The sequence below is a fragment of the Parasteatoda tepidariorum genome, chromosome 7 (assembly GCF_982258835.1).
Source record: "Parasteatoda tepidariorum strain Cologne lab strain chromosome 7, Ptep-v5.0, whole genome shotgun sequence".
Lineage (NCBI taxonomy): Eukaryota > Metazoa > Arthropoda > Arachnida > Araneae > Theridiidae > Parasteatoda > Parasteatoda tepidariorum.
Genome location: NC_141761.1, coordinates 27,006,266 through 27,029,756, shown reverse-complemented (window position 1 = coordinate 27,029,756; position 23,491 = coordinate 27,006,266). Strand labels below are relative to the sequence as shown.

General features: G+C 27.3%; 1 protein-coding gene across 1 annotated transcript in view; it reads right to left on the bottom strand.

Annotated features, from left to right (window-relative positions):
- The window catches only part of LOC107451859 (VWFA and cache domain-containing protein 1), a 78,835-nt gene that overhangs the window by 31,909 nt on the left and 23,435 nt on the right, over positions 1–23,491 (bottom strand). The window contains exons 7-15 of the mRNA XM_087167553.1: positions 21,825–21,960; positions 20,500–20,580; positions 17,876–18,013; positions 16,987–17,087; positions 11,801–11,933; positions 9,133–9,282; positions 6,312–6,435; positions 1,203–1,305; positions 194–362 (exon numbers count right to left, since the gene is read on the bottom strand). Of these exons, the coding sequence (XP_087023679.1) occupies positions 194–362; positions 1,203–1,305; positions 6,312–6,435; positions 9,133–9,282; positions 11,801–11,933; positions 16,987–17,087; positions 17,876–18,013; positions 20,500–20,580; positions 21,825–21,960 (1,135 nt within the window). The remainder of the gene's footprint in view (positions 1–193; positions 363–1,202; positions 1,306–6,311; positions 6,436–9,132; positions 9,283–11,800; positions 11,934–16,986; positions 17,088–17,875; positions 18,014–20,499; positions 20,581–21,824; positions 21,961–23,491) is intronic.

Here is a 23,491-nt window from a genome sequence, read left to right as displayed (position 1 = left end):
TTCTTTAAAAACACAATAGCATGCTTTATATTCAAGTGAAATTTGCACAGATTTTTTAGATTACCTATTATTTACTTGGATTCACTTGTTTTTTAATATAAAAAAAAAAAACAGTATTTGATTTTTTTTGGGGGGGGGGGGCAATATAAAACATTAAATGTGCATTCAAACATTAAAAAGATTAATTGCTCACCTAGAGAAGATAATTGTTTCATATGTCTACATGTGTTGGAGGTGGGAAGAATATCGATACGGTGATATGAAAAGTTGACAGAGTCTGAAATGATGTTATTTTTTAAAGTCTTCTGAGGAGGAGTTGGTTCAAAGGATACCACAACCACAATATAAGGTGATCTTTCAATCTAAAGAAAAAGAACACATTAACTAAATTTTAAAAAAAAAGTAAACAAATTAACAGCTGGGGTAGTAGCTTTGTTCTGATAAACAAAGATAGTGCTTTTAAAGTAAGAACTGGTAATTAGTATTTGAAGAAATTATTCTGATTTTTATATTTTATCAACTATTTTCCTCTTAAATAGGCATATCAGACAATTTTTTACACATGTTTTTAAACGTATTATTAGTTGAAGTAGCAGATAATTACTTACAGAAGTAGACGACAAATCACTAAACACTTTTCTAACCACTCTGAAATTTAAAACCTTTACTATATATGAGTTAAGAAAAATTTTAACTAGTAGATATGAATAAAAACGAACATTTATAAGCAATGAATTTCTGTAAATAAATACACACAAGATAATTAGTTACGAAACTGAGCTTCCGAGAGTCTTTAGGCAGCTGCCAGAGCTTTTCAGGGATTCATCAGCCATTTTGGAAAAACCAAATAGTTTAAAATTCTTAAACATTTTGAAATATAAAATTGTTATTGTCTCATTAGTTAAACAGTATTAACTTTAAGATGTTAACACAAACTTCAAGTGCATGTAGACAAAAATCTGCTTTATTGTTTGAAATATTTAGTGCCTGACTCTTAGATCAGATATAATAGAATAACATGGTTTTATGAAATGATTTTTAGCAATTTTAGTTAGTGATAAAAATAAGTTTTGAATAATGTTAATGAGCACCTTTAATATTAACAACTATAATTATTTTACCAAATCTTAGTTTAGAGATAATTTTATTAAAATATAATATATAGGGGATTTTATTAAAATTTATTAATGAAACACTCTTACCTTTTTCCAGCTAAATATTGCAACTTTCTCAACCAAAGAACCATCTTTTATCATAACCTTTTTAGGTGGATTGAAGGACACAACTTGTTTCCCACTAGGTTCTCTGAATAGAAGAAATAAGCGATTAATATAATGCTTCCTAAAAACTTCTTGCTTTTACTTGCACAAATACAAGAATTATTACTGCAAATAATACAACTTAATTAATTGTTTTTCAGCGTAGAGAGATAATTTCCAAAAAATGACTGTGACTTCTACTTTTGAATGTGACAGAACCGTGGTACCCAAAGGATGCTCCGTAGTCCATTGAAGAGTCACAGGGTCCAAAAATTGGTATTTTTTTTAAACCAGTAATGATTTTGGAATCCTGTAATTGTATTTATACCTAACTGTTGATATATTTATTTTTTATTTTAGTAAATTTTTATTTTTTATTTTAGAACATTTTAGTAACTTTTATGAAATTATTTAACAAAAACAACTGTGAAACAATAAATATTTATCCAATTACAATATATTGAATAAATTATGAAAAAGATGCAGGGATGTCAATGTTCAGGTAAGCTGAAGAAGACCACTTTATCATAGTCAATGATCAACCATTTTGCAGCATTAAATACTCTTTATAATATACATTACATAACAAGGAACAATAAAGCATTGGTGGATATATGAAATATTTATTAATACAATATTTCATAAATATTGTATTAAAGTGCAATTAAAATATGAATTTTAAAGATGTGCTCTTATAAATAAAAATTAAAAGAGCATCACACATTATCTGTATTTATAATGCCACGACTTTGGCCCAGAATTCAAGTTAATTCTACTGCAAAAGACTAAATAGCTTTTCACTAGAAACATTGCTGTGTGGGATCAGAAATATCTTCATTAGAACAATTTTCAGAGTGTTGTACTTAAAACAAACTTTCTGATCTTTGACTTTCCCTATCTATGGGGAAAGTAATTTTTAAGGTATAAAAAACTTATGATAAAAATTTGATGATTGAAGTAGTATGATGTAGTTGAAGGAAAGCAATATTAGTAGAATACTGAAGATGATAATTATTACTAGTTTAAAAAGAATTGGTGAGTGTTTGAATCATTTTAGGAATTTATTATTATCGATTTGTCCGATTATTAACTTGTCCAAAGTGATGAGCAATTATTTATCAAAATTTCATTAATTGCTTTTAAGAAGATGAGATAAATAATAAAAATGGCCAGGAAGAATCTCAGGGTGCGTAGCCAAATCTTTCAACAAAAAATAAGCACCTTTTAAGTACTTTTTAAGCACTCAAAAAATATTTTTAAGCACTATATACATTAATAAAATGCAAAATAATTTTTAAAAGACTTTACCCGATCATAATAAAATAACCAGTGTCTGACTAAGAACTGTTTTCTTGTTTATATTAGCCATTATAAAAAGATGAAAAGGTTTTCCGGTTCGACATCAGACGGTGGAAAATGAAGCCTGAAATTGTGAATATCTCGCAAAATGCAACAGAGTTTACATGAGGGTGCAAGAATCTCGCCAAACCTCCCTGCTTAGTAGATGCACATAAGGACTTTCAAGGATTTCATCAAACATGTAAAATGATTGACGCTTTCATGTGCTATGGACCAATGGGACACCCAAATATATTGAAATTGAATGAATTGTGAAAACTTTGAATTGAACAATGTGAAAAGCATGTCTTTGCTTAATATGTGGAGAAAATCGACATGGTAAAGAAAAAAAATATCATTTTCGAAAAGGAAAAATTAAGCACTTTTTAAAAACACTCAATGAAAAAAGCACCTTAAAGGGCTTTTAAAAAACGAAAGTCAAAAGTAAGCACTTTTTAAAAGCGCTACGCACCATGCTTCAGTATTAAACCCCACGTCCATCAAGCAATTAAAAATATGAATGTCAGGTATACATTAGTATAGTTTGCCAAGGAAAGTTAATGAATCCATGTATCAGCTATTAATTGATAAAATTTATCGCTCTTTTTCTTAGGCAATCAAATGTGTTGGTGGAGAAAGTGTGAGAAATAATAACGAATTTTAATGAATTCAAAACATAAGCAACCATATAACGGTTTTCGAAGCAGGCAGATGTAAAGGGAATCTCTAAAAATAGATTTAATTCTACACTCAATTGTGGTATTAAAAAGATTTAAATAAGTTAATCATTTAGTTTTTAATGTTAGGAAATATGTTACACATATATTAGCATGACACTATCATAGTTTAAACTTCAGTAGGTTTATTACATTTTACAATATCCACACTGAAGTTATTGACTTGATAGAGTGCAATTCTTTGTTCACTTTTTTGTAAGTCAGTAAAATCTTCATAAAAGAGATCAACAAAATAACCTTCAAGCATCATATTGATATCAGCAACTTCAGTATACAATAATCTTCAAGTGGAAATTTTTCTGTGATGTATTTGAATGATTGAGAATAAAATGTCTGAAACTTTGATAAAATGCAAACACAGCATCTTCAGTTAAAGAAATTTCCTTGTCTTGCTTCATTCAACTTTTTTGTTTGTTTTTTTTCCTCTCCATTGCAAAATTCCAAATTGAGAATACTTTTTGCTCCATCAACCGAAAGTGGTAATATATAGCGTGCAATTAACTTAGTTAAAAGCATTTCCAAATCTCTCCGAAGACAATGGTTCTTCAGTTTGCAGAAAAATGTTCACAGAAAAGCAATAAAACAGCTTGCAAGAACAAAAGATAAAGTTTTGTTCTCAGATCCTTTCACATTTATCAGATTTGAACCATTTTCCCTTAAAAAAAAACAGAAAGACAGTCCTAGTGTTCTAGAAATCTTTCAATAACATTGAGCAAACACAGATATTTTGTGGTCACATATTTTAGTATCACATGCTCACAAAAGCTCTGGCAGGCTTTCTTTTTTTAAATAATAAAATACAACAATAAAAAAATATTCAACATTCATTTGTAGCTCCCTTCTTTTTGCAGTTAAATGTAACAAATAACAAAAGCATTGACATGCAATCATTTTTGAATTCTTTTCAATAAAAACATTGTGCTTCTAATAAAAAGTCCTTTATACTTTCCAACCATAGATTAAGCATTACATATGAAAATGCTCAAGGAATATATCATTTTGCAAGTTCCTCATTAAGCAGGTGAAACATATTTTGTCTCGTACCATCACTATCACACTTTGACAAACTTCACAGTCATGGAGTTATTCTATCATCATCGATAATGCTTACAATTAGAGGAATATCTTAACTCGAGAATGAGAATCACTGGCATCAGAAACAAGCGGAAAAAAATTTAAAAATAGCCATTAGCTCATTGTTAATATTTATTGTTGAACAATAAATAACAGCAGTCGTTCTTGCTCAGCTATATTTAGCAACTATACCCAAATCCTCATAAAAAAATAATTTTCCTAGATAAAGGTCGCACATGATCAGAGACAGCATTATGTTCCAAAACGAAATTAGCAAATCGGGCCATGTCTTAGCCCGAATAACTCAAAAATCATCTGATGAAGAAGAAAATAATGCAGTAGTTTTCTGGCTTAAAGCCCATTTCTCAGTATTTTTATTTTTTTATGCTCTTCACAATCCACACAACATCTACAATCACACGGTTCACCCTTTGCAAAAGTAGAATAAGCATAACACAATATCCATAATTCTCAGACGTTTTTGAGCATTTTAGAACAGGAAATTCTTTTATATAATCATCTTTGAAAATAGATTCTTTTAAATGGCATTAAGTAGTTTTTTAAACTTCAAAATACGCTTTACAGTTAACCAGCCAGCGATGAGAACAATGTTTGATAGAAATAAACTTTGCAAGTGCTACATTTTTTCAGCCTCAGTTGCTCTGATCACAATGCCCAAATTACATTCTGACTACAGAGTTCCCACTCAATTTCAGAAAAAAAAAAAAAAAAAACTCTTGACTTTTCCAGGTATAAACTTCAAGGAAAATTGAGACCATATTTTCAACAGAAAACTTTAATTCTTTTATTTGTAATGTGAAATATTAGATTTTTTATGTAAAAAGATATCATTTAATGAGGAAGGGAACATTTCAGTTTGACTAAAAATGTGAAATTTTTACAACAAATAATTGTAATGGATGTTAGAACTATTTAACTCGAATCTCAATAATTGATTACAGTTACTGACAATTTTAAGACTAGTTATTTTCCAGGTATGGTATAGGATTATTCCAGGTTTTTGTAAAAAAATTGCAACTTTCCCGGATTTTTGGAGTAAAAATGAAATTCCCTGACCAGTGGGGGAACCCCTGACTAGTGTGTTGAGAATTAAGGCATCTACTCCAAAGACATGACGCATTGCATTCCTACTGTTACCCAAGCAAATGCAGTAACTTCACAAAACGGAAGAATGAGATCTTGATTTTTGCATGGATTTGCATGTGAAAAAGCAGAGTATTATGAAAGCTGTGCAGTGTTCAAATGTTAAAAATGGGGAAACTCTGCTGAAAGCGAAGCAATTGGCATGCCTGAAGATGTGCAGTTATAAAAAATTGCAGTGGTATTTTCCATCCAACTTTTAGATTAAAAACAGTTTCAATAATAAAGAAATGTGCTTTTCTGATAACTATTTTCAACCTTTATAAAAGCTCTTTTTTGTCTTTATTTTTATGAAAACCATAAATTAGCTCATTTAATTCCTTTTGAGATTATGCATGCACCAAAAACTAATTCAGAATAAGATTTAATGCTGCTCAAAAGCTATGCATGCAACTGTCTAACATAAAGTCTAATTTTAATGCTATTATTGATAAAACAATGAAAATCAATTTCATGGTTCAAATTAAAATTTTTTAAAATAATTTAAGACTTTTTTTGCTTATTTTTTAATAAACTTTATACAGTTGGGGTTTTGTCTAACCAATAATAGTTTGATAGATGGAGCTCTGTAACTAGATTCAAATTGTAATCCATTGTGATAGAAAAAATCAACACAAAGATCTTGTTTCTGGTCACAATGACTATTAAAAACAAATTAACAGTCTCTGCAAGTAATTTGTAAAGAATGAAATAAAGGTAACTTTAATGACTTTTAAAATATTTTCAAAATTCAGTAATTTACCTTAAAATAGCATTATAGTTTATTTCGAATCCATTCTTGTCTTCCAGGTGCCAAATATAAGTGTGAATATGATGCCAACTTGCATAGGTTGGGTGGCTAAATGATGGATGTGCAATTGCAACACCTGAGGGTATTGAGAAAAAGCATTAAATCAAATATTTCACTGACACATTTTAAATCAATTAGAGAATTTAACTTAAAGATTTAAAACAATACTGTTTCACCATGCAAAGAAATAATTCAATGGAGAACTTCAATATTTTATAAAAAGGTTTATAGCACAAAAAACATTTTTGCATTATTTAAAAACTCATTATGTAGAGAATTTAATTTTTTTACATTATATTACATGCATTTTTACTCGGCTTGGCTGAGTTGAACCCAACTGTATTTCTCTTATAGAGAAAAAAAAATACAGGATCAGGATTCCCAGATTTTTCCAGGTTTACCAGGTCAATTTACATAAACTTTTTAGTTAAGGCAGCAAAATTTTAACAAAATTCATACTGAATAAAAAGATAAATTATATTTAATGCAAAAAAAAAAAAACCCTATCATATTCATATAATAAAAAAATAAATTCAATGCGTATTACTATGGCAAGAACTTAAATTAATTAAAACTAGCAATTTAAATAATTTGTTTTTCAATAACTGTCAAATTGAAAAAGCAATGTAAAAATTAATTACGATAATTTGCTATGCTCCAGATTTCAAGTTGTGAGAACAAGAAATGTATTCTTTCTGAAGTAATAAAAAAATCTTGAGCTTTTAAAGAAACTAAAAAACTTCAAATAAATACTAATTATCATCAAGATTATTGAGAATGCAAAAATTCCAGGTACTTGAATTAAAAAACTCAGGTTAATTAGTTATGTTGCCTAATTTTCTGTAAAAAGTACCATGCTTTAATAAATAAAGGAGGGGGAAACCTATAATAGTTCATACTTAAATATTTTAAAGATAAATAGATAATAATAAACTGAAATAATAATGAGAGAAATAATGCAGAAAAGAAACTGGATTTTTTTTTTAATGGTTAACACTTCTTTAATGTCAAAAATTTCTGTTTTCATTATTACTTTAAATCTTATTTTTGATAAAGACATGAGTGAAATAGGAAGAAAAGAAACATAAAATCATATTATATACATAAATTAGTGAATGGCCCTCAGCGAAAAAAAGAATTTGAGTTCTAATTTAAAAAATAACAAAGACTTCATTAATAAAACACAAAAAATAGTATTTTTAAGGTGAAATTATTTTTACATTTTGCAGCACTTGCAGCAAATAAAATATTATTGCTCACTCAATATTTTGATTTAAAAAATAAAAAGCCTTATAAATGAAATTGTATTTTCACTAATTGATCCAAATTATATAATTTCAAAATTATATAAAAAATATTTTTATTTTATTGCAGAAAAAAAAGCTAACATAATGGTTCAAATCAGGAAGTGATTAAACAGAACAAAATATTTGATCAATATAAAGTTATGTATTTATATAATACAAGATAGACAGGTTTTTAGTTAAATATTTTTGTTTGCCACAAATATTTTATACTAGGGACATAATTAAACTATAAGATATTCTATGTTCAATAAAGGCTACAAAGTTCTCAATACAGCTTTTTTCCAACATAACATCTAAAAATTGATGCCTTTTTTTATTCAGAAGCTGAAAATTTTTTTAAAATTAATAAAATGAAATATTTAACTTGAAGAAATGAAAAGTTCAATGAATTAATTTAAAAATAGCTATATAGACATAGTCAAATAAAAAAAAAAATCGAGCTAGCCTATCTAATATATACATAGAAAATAAAAAATAGAGTTAGCTAAAGCCAAGCGTGAAAAATAGGGAAAATAGGAAAGATCTTTTATTTATTTTTTAGGTATAATCTTCAGAAAATTTAAGAACAGATAACACAATTTGAAGAGTAAAACACACAACACACAATTACGTAGAAACAGATTTATTAGGTGAAACTACCTTGGCCACTTGACCCACTATGACCAAGTGGTTAAGGCTAAACTGTCATTGTGAAGAGCTGGGGTTTAATCCCCACTGACAGCTTGAAGCCCAACCTGCATCAGACCAGCTTGTTTTGGAATGGCATGTGCAATGCTGACCATATTGCCATAATCATGCTGTTGGCCACAGAATTGTGGAGCCTTAACCTCCAAGAACTTGTTGGCCCACAAGGGGCTGTTGCAGGAATGCTTTACTTTACCATATATAGCCCATTAGAGACCCAATATTTTTTAAAAGGAAAAATGCTAAAAAATGCATCAATAAACAGATGGATTATTTTTTATATAAACAGAAAAATGTTTTCCTTCTTTCTTTTTTTTTTTAATGTTAAAAAATTGTTCCAATGGCAACACGTACTAAATATTAAATTTAAATATTTTCTAGAAACATTTTGCATTGCATTTCAAGTTTTTATGAACTTTTACAAATAAAAAGTTAACACTAAAAAGCATGCTATTCAGGGTTTAGTGCATTATATTGAGACTGTTGAAACCATTTTGAATATAGATTCAAAATTTGCTACAATTAGCAGTAACTACCTTAGCCTATTAACATTAAAATGAAATTTCTAACCACATTTTCCTTCACAGTTCCTTTCATTAATTGATCCCAATAAGCTTGGAAATACAATATTAAAACATCTTAAAATTTACAACTTTTGTAACTAAAAGAGAAAAAAAAAACTTGAAAAAATGATGAAAATTAAAAAATAAACCCAACTGATTGATGTACTGAAAAATAATTTATTTAGCAATTATCAATTGATAGCTAAAAGTTAATCTCACCAGATTCATCCAGAAGAAACACATAAAATGTGTCTGAATTTTGGAAATAAGAGATTTCTTCAGCAATATCACTTAAAGAAATGTCAACACCAGTTAATCCTCTCATAATTCCATTAGGAAGTATCTGTTGTGATAAACTAATCACCATACCTAAAAGTAAATTGATATATAATGTTAAAGTAAATGTATATGTAATATATAATGTAATATAATGAAAAAGTAATTTGATATATAATGTTATTGCCTCAATGATTATTTTGCATAATTACTCAATTAATTCTGGGAAAAAACAACAAATTAATAAATAAAAGAAAGGATAACTTAGAAAGTTGATTAGGAAAATCCCCCCCCCTTCTGTTCTTGTAATTTCTATCCTATTTTAAACATAATTGTAAAAATGTTCAAAAGTTCATAATCATTTTTGTTGATGAAAATTCTATGTATAATATTAACAGAATCAAGTAACCAAACATGTAAATTGAACATCAAAGGGCTTTTGTTTCAGCGAATTTGGCTTTGCTGCTTTAATTGATCTGGACAACATATACAAAAAAGTAGAATTACCTTTTGATAAGGAGTTTTACTTTTTTGGGACATTTTTACCACACTTTTTAAGATTGATAGAATGCAATTCCAGTGTTCATCCTAAATATCAGAGCCATCAATACACTAACTAATTTATTGCATTCTCTGACAATTTTTAATTCTTCAACAAACAACTTCTTTTTATGGTTATGGTTTCTTATTCTTCAAATGCATTAGAGATTTACACAAGTTTTAAAAGGGAGGTGTGGGGTAGTTTTTTATTTTATTTTTATAGCGCAATTTTAGTAAGAAATAATTATAAACCAAATATTTTTTGATAAAGCAATTACTCATTCAAATTTTAAATATATAAGCAGTAAGAAAAAAATTAGCTCAACTAAAAATTTTAAAATATAGCCTTTGAAAACTGATTTTCAAGAAGGGTAAAGAAAAAGTATGCTCATATTTCTCAAAAACTAGAGCACCTATCTTAAAATTTGAAAAATATTTCCCGATTAAATTGGATGTTAATGAAGGAGTTTTTTTTTTTTCAAATCCTTTTTTTTCAAGATTAAAAATAGTAAAAGATTTGTATAAAAAAAAGATTTTTTGAAAAAAAGTTAGACAATATTTAGATTGCAAAATTAGTAGCACTGTAATGCTCAAAAGGGAGAAAATCTTACATTCAGTATTTAGTCAAGTCTATCTAGAAAAGTGTATAAAATTAAATTCTGATATTTTTATTTATTTATCATGCAAGAGATTAGCTACACCACATTTTCCTTTTAGAAATGAAATTTTTTATCTTAAACACGTGCGCATTTAGACTAATATCAGTGTTTTCACTACAGCGCGAGAATGCGAGAATCTCGCATGTTTTTGTCTTTTCTCGCATTAAAAGATTATTACCGCGAGAAATTCGCGCATTCTATAAGCCAATTTCAAAATTTGCGAATTTCTTGCATTTTGAAAAAAATTTCTCTTTGCGCCATTTAGAATGAAATCCGTTTCACTTTTCTTCCTGGATCTTTCATTATTTTCAACATCTGCCCCATTATCTAGCTTCCCTATTTACCAGTATTGTTCAGAACCTTTAAGAACACCATCCCTCGGAACCACGGAACCTCTTTCAGAACGCATTTCTCTGCAACCACGTGTTTACCGTAGATAATGTTTCTCCATGTAAGAAGTTCAAATTTTTTGCGCATTAATGTAAGATGGACAAATACCTTGTTAAGGCAATATCTTCTACTTCGAAACTGACAAATGAAAATGAAACAAATGTGGGTAGAAACGATCATGGGTGAAAGCCCTTATATAGCAGGACGGAAAAGAGAAAAACCTGGTACGTAAAACATTTCATTCCAGCATTTTTTTCGGAAAAAATGAAATATCTGTAACTATCAAGATTTCTTTTATAATTCTGGCATATATATAAAACTACTTATTTTCCAAGATAAAGTAGATATTGTTGAAAAATTTAAAAAAAGAATAAGTAAACTCCTCCCCAAAACTAGCTATAACTGAAATGGTTTTACTACCAGCCTTTCCTCTTTTCCGTCTCGCTTTCACCCCTGGAAACGATCAAAACGAAACAAACACGCATTTGAGCAACCTAATGAGAATAGCTGATGAAGAAGCAGATGTAGAACATTTTCCATACGATGATGCAAAAAAAAATATTCAATACTTTAAAAATTAGAAGATGTTAACAGTTTATTATAATTAAAGAAATGATTTTTTTTCAAGTCTCAGTGTTTTTTTGTTTTTTTTTTAATTTTTAGATATCTCACCCTGTTTTTGAGAAAGGGTGAGAAATTCTCACCCATTTTTTTTTCTGTGATGAAAACACTGAATATTGTATACACACAAAATCCTCTGTTTTGAAGGGAGGCGAGAAAAAAGAAAATAAAAACATAAAAAGAAATACTGGGGTAATCTCCTTTCTTACTTTGTAAATTCCTTAAAAAAGATGGATTAATAGTAAATTTAAAATTTTTTTAACAATTTCAAAAGGAAGATTTCACCTATGGCTTATGCAATCTGTAATTCAAGAGGCAAGCTTCATTTTTAACACAGTAAAATAAGCAAATATTTATGACAATTGATGAGATTTTAAAAAATAATTTATATGCTTTCTTACCTTTACTGATAGGGTCATAATATGGGAGAGAGAAAAGGATACGAGGAGACATATGCCTGGGAAAATCTTTGAAAATATCTCCGATAGTTAAACTTATATCTTTTGTGGTATTGACTGGTACCATTACTCCTCTCTAAAATTATGGAGAAAATAAATTTAATTATTTATTGACACATATAGAAGTAAGTTCACATAATTTAACTAGCATTTGAAAACATGCAGGGCAATATATTGACACTGAAAAAATATTTGCTTTATATATTCATAGAGAACTGTCTTTCATTTAAACCAATTTTTGAAATAATAACCATTTTCTTTTTCTACTAAAAATTCTTCTAAAAGTTGATTTTATAGATTGCACTATATCAAATATTCTGCAACACTTTCTGTTCTAACATATTTTTAATTTTCTTAATAAGTTGCATCTTATTTAATTTCGTTTCATAATGCTTTTATTAAAAAAAGAATTTTAATAAGCTATCTATTTATTTAAATAAACTCTTTTGTAATTCATTTATATTCTAATTAATCACTCCAATGAAAAGTCGAAATCAAAGTGCCTTTCAATTGAGAAAAAGATATAGGTATAATTTAAAAAAAAAAATTGAAATAATTTAAAAATCTTAAAAACAAAAAAAATTATTTAAATAATTTTTGAAGAAAATTTAAAAAAAAAGTTGCTTTTGAAGAATATTTTTAGGATTCTCAGCAAGAAATTTATTCAATATGTAACACTGCATGTCCCATGAAAGTTTCAAAAACAGTAATGCAATTGAAATTTTATTATTTAACTCGGAGATTATCTCGTTTAGAGCAGCAAGTAAACATTTGTAAAACAGTGTGAGATGATAATGCAAGCACAATTATCGATAGCTATAAGGCTATAAATAATGCCAAGAAATATTCAGTTTTATTTTAAATGTTAAAGCACTGAATTAAAAAAACAACAACTTTAAACACATTATATATATATATATATATATATATGTAACATAAAAAGCTTCAATTAATCTTTTTATGTTAGTTTCTTTGTTATAAAACTTCATCCTAATTACTATTCTAATCGAAATACTTTCCCACACTTTTAAAAGCCACATCCTGTTCTTAATTCTATTTTTGGCCCAACTATGCATAAATTTAAATAAAGATCTTTTTTCCCTTTTAAGCCGTGGGAATCACTCCAGCAAGCTCATTAGCCAATAGTAATTTCTAAGATTTCCCTCTATTCCCTAAATAGAGACATTTTCGGATTTTTGCAAGATTTTCCCTACTAGAAAGACTGATCCTGAATGGAGTTAACATCACTTTACGCTGGTCTTCCATAAGAAAATGATCTAAATAAAATACATCTGATTTCATTAAAATCCTGTGTCTGTTTCCCTGCTCGGTCCGACTGCATCATTTTACACACACACACATATATATATATATATGCATTGATTTGTTAGTTACCAAGGATGGGCCTGAAATGGATGTGCGCAAGGAAATATTATACTGGATAATTTTAAAAATTGACCATAAATAGTTTTAGAAGATAGATGTCTATTTAAGAAAAAATATAAAATAGAAAAAAGAAACATAAATTGCCTGTTTCGCAAATAATTTTAGCCACGGATTTGCATGAAATGGATTAGCGCATGGAAAAATTATATAAATTATCAAAGAAAAAAATTTTTTTTTTAATAGATAATTTAAACACGGATTTGCACATGGAAAAATTGTATAAATTAATAAAGAAATTTTTAGCAAACAATTTTACCTACAGATTTGCCCGAAATGGATTTGCACATGGAAAAATTGTATAGATTAACAAAGGAAATTATTTAGTAAAGGAATTTTTGGTAAATAATTTTAACCACGGATTTGCACATGGAAAAATTATACAAATTAACAAAGAAATTATTTAGAAAATAATTTTGGCAATGGATTTACCCAAAATGGATTTGCATATGGGAAAATTATAAAAATGTTTATAATTTTTTTCGGGCAAATCCGTGGCTAAAATTATCTACTAAAATTTTTTTCTTTGTTAATTTTTCCATGTGCAAATCCATTTCGGGCAAATCCGTGTTAAAATTATCTATGAAAAAAAATTTTTTTTCTTTGATAATTTATATAATTTTAGCATGCACTAATCCATTTCGTGCAAATCCGTGGCTAAAATTATTTGCGAAACAGGCAATTTATGTTTCTCTTTTCTATTTTATATTTTTTCTTAAATAAACATCTATTTTCTAAAACTAATTATGGTCAATTTTTAAAATTATCCAGCATAATATTACCTTGCGCACATCCATTTCGGGCCCATCCTTGGTAACTAACAAATCAATGCACAGAATAACAAATCACTTCAGCAGTGCAGTAAGAACTACACTTTAAAACCCTCTTGTTACACTCAATTTCGCTTTTGTTTTCATATTTTGCAACCTGGCAATCTTTCTGCGAAAACATTTTTAAATCATTCTTGAAAAATTTCCGTCCATGTAAGTTGATCTGATTTCGCCACTCGCTTTATAGTACATTTTTATTGTTTTTTCTTTTTATTTAATTTAATTTTCTGTTTTTACACGTTATTTTTACTTTTTGTGTTCTATTTTATTTGTTGTAATTTTTATAAAAATTTTTTTTGAGTGCTCCTCACATTATTGTATTAATATATTTAGCTTTGGCTTTATTGATACAATATCAGAAAGCACTCTGTTTTACGGATATAATATATATATATATATATTAAGAGGCTTATACTAGCCATTTAAATGTTGAATTAAGAAAGGGTAAAACAAATAACTTGAAATTTGATTAATGTACTACTAGGCAGCATCTTAAGACAATAAAAAAATTGAGTGAAAAAATCTTTTAAGTGCATTTTTATTAACAATGTTTTATTTCTGGAACATTGGCATTTAGAAGGGGAATTTATAATTGAAAGTGGTCAATTTAACTGCATTCCCGTAATGCTGCATTCTTTGGTCGGAACAAAATAGTATCCACTTAAAAGTGCATGAAAATGTAAAATATCATTTTTGGAAATACAATAATAGTTTAAATGTTTTTAAAGCATAAGATAATTAAATATTGGCGAGATATCCAAAAAATTGTCAAGGAAATTTTTTAAAATATATATATGGGAGCACAATTAATGAGTTTATGACATTTTTACAGAATTGCTTTCCATTTTATCAATTCTGTAGGCAACTTAAATTTCACATTCTTAATCAATGTTATAATTGGGCTTTCATTTTTTTGCTTTTTATTTGCACTTGATTCCAGGATTTAATATTTCAGTTCATCTTCTCCAATATTATTTTAAAAACAATATTCAACAAAAACAGAATGGAATAACAGGTTCTAGGTTTTTTATTTGCTTCTTTCCTGTATCAATTAAAGCTTCTGGTTCATCAGTTTTTAGCTGACAAATATCTAGATCATTCAAATTGTTGCTTACTTCTCAGACATAAACAAAAAAAAAACAAAAAAAACATTTTTAACTCAGTAATAATAAATCCATCTCAAAAGTAAAATAATCCACACAAAAAGAAAGAACTATCACCAGCAAGAATTTCTCCAATATCATTGTTGGGAACATTTTGAAGAACTTCTTTGATGTTAAATTTTAACATTATTGTTAGATAATGCAAAGAAGTATTAACAGCCTCCTGAAAGCAATCACCTTATCAGAAATAATTGCTTTTCAATAGTTAGAATTTCAACAAAAGTGAAAATGAGAAAGTGCATACCTTGCATTACTCTCTAAGTATGTTATCGGTATCACTCGGTAAACAGCCACCTACAAACTCATTTCAAACTAAGTTCAACCTAAACACATTTGATCCCCCTTTTTTTTCCATTCAAACATCATAATTTCTCTTGAATAAGCATTGTAATACCATTTGAAATCTAAAAACATTTTTAAAATAATGTTGAAACCCTTTAAAAGCCCATGTTCCCCAAAAGTGGAACATTTGATATACAGTCAATTCGCTATAACTCGAATATTACTATAACTCGATTTTTTAATGAGGTCCCGAGCCATTTATCTTCAATTTCATGTTAATTATTCTCGATCACTCGAATTTTACTCCCTTTAACTCGATTTGTTTTGGATCTTTTAAAGCAAGAAAAAAAACCTCGGAGCTGATATCTTGCCCCTTCCTTTGCAACACACACACAATGTCTTTCGCACTCTTCATGGAGAAGCTAAAGCTGTCCCTCTTGAAGTATGTGAACAGTGGTTAAATGAAATGTTACCAAATTTACTTCAAGGATACAGTGAAAATGATGTTTTCAATATTAATGAAATGGGTTTATTTTTTAAATATCTTCCAAATAAGACAATGATGTTTAAGGATGAAAACTGCTCGGGGGGAAAAATGAGCAAGGAACGTTTGACTGTCCCAGTTGAAAGAAATGCGCCTGGGACGGAGAAATTGCCCTTACTTGTTATCGGAAAATATCGAAATCCCCGATGTTTCAAGAATGTAAAAACGTATCCTTTGGATTACAAGTCTAACAAAAAGTTTTGGATGACATCAGTTTTATTTGAAGACTATGTAAGAAAATTGGATCTGAAATTCTTTGCTAAAAAAAGAAAAGTGATACTTTTTATGGATAAATGCACAGCGCATAGTGATCTACCTAATTTGAAAGCAGTGAACTTGCAGTTTCTCCCGCCAAACACAACAGCAAAGTTGCAGCCGATGGACCGGGGTATCACAGTGCTTCAAACAGTCTTATTGTAAATGGCTTGTCAGAAAAATGATCCTAAATATTGTAAGCATTTAGAGGATTTGTAATTAATAAGCATTAATTAAATAATCCGACAATATTTTGAAAGTCCAAACCCGAAACTAACGGTAAGTTGAACTTCCGATATGTCGAAGTTTTTCGTCAGTCCTATCAGATTCGAGTTATCGCGAATTCACTGTAGTAAACTAATATCTTGCCTTCAAAATTAAAGAAGAAAAAAAAAGCTTTAAAAGAAAGGTTATAGCATTGAAAATCTCTTTAAATGTCATCCAACATTAAAATAAAGCTACGATAACTGACTGGTTTTAAAACATTTACCTAAAAGATCAAAATTATCACAAAAATCTGGCCCCCCTCTCTCTTTTTTTAAGGAGGGGGAGGCCATATTTCAGTTTGAAGGCTTTCAAGTACAATAAATGTTTAATGGAATTTTACAAAACCTGAATTTTCTGCAAGGCTTTATGTCTTATGTTGTATTTTCTGTAATTTTGCTCAGCAACATCTTCAAGAAAATCCTTTTCGTACATCACGGGTCTATTATCTAAAAATATATAGAATGCATTTAGTATAAAATTATTGTACCACAGAAACTTATTAACAATCAGGTTAGATTTATTCTAGCAAAATGAAAAGACAAAAACAACATAAAAATGGATTGTTTTAATTTTATCGCCTACTCTTTACCCAGAGGTGATACATGAAACAATGTCAAATCTCATTCCTATTATCTTGAAGCTTAGAAAAATTAACTGTGTCAATCGATACATACATGAAGTAGTAAAACACCTTTGAGTGTGACATCGTAATGATAAAAAATATTGTTCTTGATACTTTTACCTAATTTACAAAACTAATGTTAGAAAACATTCAAGATTGTAAAATGTCATCCCTAAAATTTCTATAAAATAATGCATAAGACATACTATGCCCATATATGAGATATTTGAGAAAAACAATAGATATCACTTAAACTTTGAAGACCTGAGATCTACTTTGATGAACATGCAAGGTGATTTATTCTTAAGTTAAAATGGAAAAGGCGACTAAAAAAAAATCACCTTACAAAGAAAATATGACTGATGCTATATGACAGTTAATTGTAATACCTAACATTGCTTAGGTAACATTTTTCTACTAAATCAAAGTCGAATTCTATTTATTGACATCTGAAAGTCTTAATGAACTCAATTTCTTATATTTAGAACTAAAAGGAAAATTAATTACTACAATTAAAAATAATGGAAGGTATATTGAGAAAATAACAAAAAAAGTATTGTTCACCCAAGAAGCAAAGTAAAAATTAAATAAAGAAACTTATGAGTTACTTACCATCAATGAGGGCGTAAGTGTTGATAACAATGTGACTCTTTGATATTTGGTTTCCATTCGAAATAATTTCAAGAACTTTCCTGGCATCAGTGAGTGAAGATAGTAAACCTCTGCTTATATAAGATACCAATATTTCATCTGAAAATGCAAAATTTTATTATGCGATGGTTTATCACCAAAAGAAAATAAAATTGAAAATGTATAAACAAATTTTATTCTAATGTGTTGTTTATAATGTATCATTTCAACTTTAAATAGGTAACATAATCAAGAAATGTTATATAGTAACATGCATATTCATTGTAATGCTTTAAGATTATTAAGTCTCTAAATAAAATCACTGAATAAAATCACTAAATAGAACTTTAATAACTAATTAATATTTAATTTTATAATTAATTAATAAAAACTAAATTATCAATTGATAGCAGCTTAATTATTTTTAGTGTAATTAGAACAATTTTTCATAAAAATTAAAAGATAAAAGATGCACAAATAAAATATTTTTAAATTAAAAAACATCTGAAGTTTTGCACACTTTCCTTGTTTAATTATATTAGGTTTTTCACCCACCTCTGACAAAAAAAAAATTATTTATTACTCTAATGAAAAAACTAAATTTATTATAATTCATTTTATTTTATATAATATTGCTTACATCTTAATTTTTAAATAAATCTAACTACATTTGATCTAAACATGTTTTGGTTAAAAAAAAAAATTTACAAAAAAATAAATGAATAAAAAACTGAAATGATCAAAAACTATAATATTTTGACACTTTAAATTAGTATTCTTATATTTTGGAATATTCATGTTATAATTTCAGAGTTTTATCAAAATTTATTGACAAAAGTTTGAAAAAAAATTTTAAAATTTATTATGGAATTCTTTCCAAATAATCTTTAGTTGGAAGACAGGCCTAAGATTATTTTTTTACACATCAATTATCAAAAAAAACAGAACATGGACTTTAAGTATGAATTTAATAAGCAATCAAAGTCAGAATAATATTTTTCATTTATTTAAAATTTACATTCTGAAGCATTTTTTGCATTCTGCTTCCATAATTATTATTATTTTTTTTTTATAAATTTTAGAAATTGGATATAATTATTTTTTTCTAGCTTGTAATATAAGTTACCAACAATCCAATTTTTATAATACGACTACAATACTTACTAATTCTAGAGGCATACAATTCAAAGTTTTTAAAGTCAAAATGTAATGTTAAAACCAAATGTTCTATTTTTAGAACATTGGCATTTCAAAAGTTCTAAGAATTCAAGTGATACCTTGAGTTATGCTGTTATTGGTATTATGAAACTTATTTAAGATAAGTAATGAGGTGTGAATGAAAAAACATGCATGTACAAGTTTATGTTCAACTTCTTTAGAAATGAATTTGCAGGAGGGTGATAATAGAATAATAGTGATAGAATACTGTAAAAAGTAATGCAAGATATGCACTTTTTCATATTTAGAGGTAGATTTAGATGGATGGAGTTAGAGGAAGCTGACTACCTTGATACCTAGGAAATAAGCTGGTGCACAAGTATCAAAACTAAAATGCAATGGAGCAGGATTCCGAAGGCACTGGCTTATTTTGGACTGTCAAGTCAAATATGATGATGGTGGCTTTCAGGTGACTATCACACTTTTTTGTGTGCATTATTTGACAATGATACAGTTAAAAATTAACATCTTAGGTTTTTTTAAAATATATTCACAACAATGGTATTAAATAGATTCTTGCTACTAATAAGTCCGTCTTTTCTGATTCTTGAGATCAATTTTCCTTCCTTGATAAATTTTTTGCTACTGAGTAAGTTAAAAAAAGTGTCCTTTTTTATTTTATTTGCCTCATGTCTTAGCAATATTGCTTATGAGAGGAATAAAGCTTTAACAAACGATGGCCGTATTTAAAACATTTTCTGAACTGATCTACAGCTTTATCAGTTACAGCCTGGTGAAGCAGAAATTTTAATTGATCCAGAAAACATAGATGAAAATAACCTTGAGTCTGTTATTCCAATTTATGTCTGTAGAATAATGTATTCAAAATTAATATTGGAGAAAATCAAATCTTAAAAGTCAAATGAAAATAAAAAACGAAAAAGTGAAAGCCCGATAATAAAATCAAATAAGAAAGTGAAATTTGACAAGCCAACAGAATTGAAAAAGACGTAAGTAAAATTGACATGAATACACAAATTGTACTACTCTTGATGCATTTTAAAAACTGTTCCTTGAAAGTATCCCATCACTATATAATCGTTTTATGCTTTAAAAATAGTTTAAACTATTAATATATTTTTCAAAATGATACATGGATACAATTTTGTTCTGACCAAGGATATGCATTGAAATGCAGCTAAAGCTATTGTAAAATGACCCTGCTAAATGCAAATGTTTCAAAAATGGAATAGCATTCAAAAGAAAAAAAAAACATTAAAAAATTTTTTTGTTTTAAATTTTTTTTAATATTTTCTTTAGATGATGGTTAGTAGAGATTTATAAAATTTGAAGTCAGTTTTTCTTTTCTCATTTCAGTATTTAAACGGTTATGGGCTGTAGGTTGTACCCCCCTAATTCCAAAAAAAAAAATGTAACTTAATACATACTGTTAATAGAAGTGTTGTCTGCATCAATTGCACGAATAACATCATATATCCTTTGAAATGCCAGCACATGATCTGTAATATCTATAAAACCATAATATCGTTAGGAATCTTCAGTATTTATATCTAAACTCAAATAATGCATAACAGAAAGTTATTATTAAAAAAAATGCTGAAAAAAGGAGAGAAAATTAATTAAAAACTATTATAAAATATTTTTTAAATAATATATATAAAACAATAATTTTAAATAAAATTTCATTTTTAAAACGTTTCAAGGACTTAATCCTATGATTAATTTTAACAAAAATATAATTCTCAAGGGAAGAAATCAAGAAAATTTAGTCCCTGGTTAACTTTACCAGTAACTAAAGGGTATAATTAGTCCATAGACATTTTCACTGATCCATTTACTTATATCTATTTGACTTTTCTTTTTCTTAAAAAAGTTAAAGTGAATTTAAATAAAATATCACAATACAAAGAATGTGGAATGTAAACAATTATGATTAAAAACATGCTAGCTTTTTCTGATGATGATGTTTTAAATAATAATAAAAAATATCAAAACATACTATTCCTTTACATTGATTGTTGGTCAGAGAGCATTTTTTATGGCAGCTAAATTTTAGTATTCAAGGATCAATGAACCTCTGCTATTTTTGAACCCTTATATTAATACATCAAAAGAAAATGCTTTGTAAACAAAAGGTATTTCACCAATGGAATTTTAATCAAATTTGATGTTTATTATATTTATAGGACTTTATTTCAATTCAAAAACAAATAAAACATACTGAAAAAGTCAGAAATTCATTAAAATTAAAAAACAGCACAAAATATAATTCACTAAAAATAAGCAGCAACTTTTTGCAAAAAATGACCTTATTTTAAATAAAAGTAATTAAAATAGTTTACTTATTTATAATTTATTTAACCCAATGCTAACACATGAAGATGGTTTGCAATTCAAAAGTAAAAAGAGAGAAAAACTAATATTATCTTTTTAGCAAATATATTAATATTATGAATAATTTGAAATGAAACTCAAATTTTGTTTTTATATAAATAATAACCATGAAAATGTAACCTAACTACTACCAAAAGAGAATATTATAAATGGATAACATAAACATAAAATAAACCTTTTAACTTAAAAATCTCTCTCTCACACACACACAATTACTAAAAAAAAAAAAAACTAAAATTCTAATAACTACAAAAATAGATATTGAGAAGTTGAAGTGCTAAAGTTGCCTTGAAATAGAAAAAATAATAGTTATGTTTGCAGTACATAAATTTACAACTGCTTCTTATTTTTAACTTACTAGGTTTTCTTGATAAACTATCAAAGAATCTCATCAACACTAATTTAGTTTCAAAAGTAGCCAATAATGGAGTTGTTCCTGAACAGCTGTTTCCTTGAGCATACTGAATATCTGAGGCTAAACCCATAATTATAACCTAGAGAAAAAAAGAATACGAGTTTTTAGAATCTACAAAGTCTTAATAATAATAGGAAAAAGAACTAATGTGCCCACATTCTTTCTACACAGTTCATACTAAAATAAGCTTATCTGTAAAAAAGTTGGGTTGGAAAAACTCATGAAGTGCTGATTTATGAACTACATTACTTCAAATAATTCATGCTTAATACAGACAAATTCTAAGCAAACAGTACAAATCAGAGAAATTATAAGTAAAGAAAAAACTTTTAAACAATTGTTTCGAAAAGATGGGTTTGCTGAACAAAACGTTAAGAGTTCAATTATTAAATTTTCCCTCCTTTTTTTTTACAGAATAAGCTTATACATTTTATTTAATATAGTTTCCATAACATTTTAGTTAACTATTTGTTTCTATATTTTTTAATTAATAGAAAATGGCTTTTATCAACTGTGCAGTACAGTTGCACATTAAATTTAATATTTAAATCTTAACATTACACAACAATTTACTGTATGAAAAAAAATTATACAAGCAAAATATGCTTAAATTGAGTAACACATTTCCTTAAAATAAAATACATGAAACATATTAATCCGCTTCCCCCAGTCCTTACTCATGCAGCTAGCTTTAATTGCTTTCTAACACTTAATCAACAGAAATTTTTTCATTGGCTTACTTAATATTTTTAAAACTAAAAAATTTATAAAAAAAAATGTAAATGTTCTATATAGACAATTGTTTTTATTTTATTTATTATTTTAATACAATGAATTGGTAAGTGTTTAATTTGATATAATAAAAAATTTAGATTTGAATTGAGTTCCTTGTTTCTGTAGTCATGAGAAAAATAAAAAAAGTCAATAGAGTACAAAAAGAAAAAGTTTTTTTTTTTTTTCCGTAGGTGATCAAAACATGTCAAGAGTCTCAATAAATATGTAAGATAGGGGTGCACAACCTTTTTGAGTGAAGGGCCACTTGCACGGCAGGTTGGCTAACGAAGTGCCGCACATGTATTTAGACATGTTAATGACAAATATAGTAATGTTTATTTAAACATTCGCGTCCTATTTTTTTTTATCAATAAACTTAGTGATATATTTGTAAAAAATTAAAGGTGTTCCATTATTATAAAATTACTTTAAAAAAAAATTGCTATTTTTATCATATGAACCGTAGATTTATCAAAATAAATAAACATTGAAAAAAAGAAATGTTTTTTTTTTTTAATCATATCATGCAATGCGAAAATTCCTTTTAGAATTAAATTCTAATAAATAAATAAAAAATACAATGCCCACAGAATGAAAGTAGGAAAAAATTTAGTCATAATTAAGTAATATAAACTCAAATTAAATATTTTAATTGAAGAAAATTTATACGTTTTAAGCAAAAGCCTAAGCTAAAAACAAAACTGTGATAGTGCAAAATAAACTTCAATGCTTATTTTGTTATGTACTTTATTATTTCATTTTATTAATTATTAGATTTTTTTATCGTAAACATTTTCCTTTTTTTTAATAGAAAAAGATCACTAAAGAAACAAAAA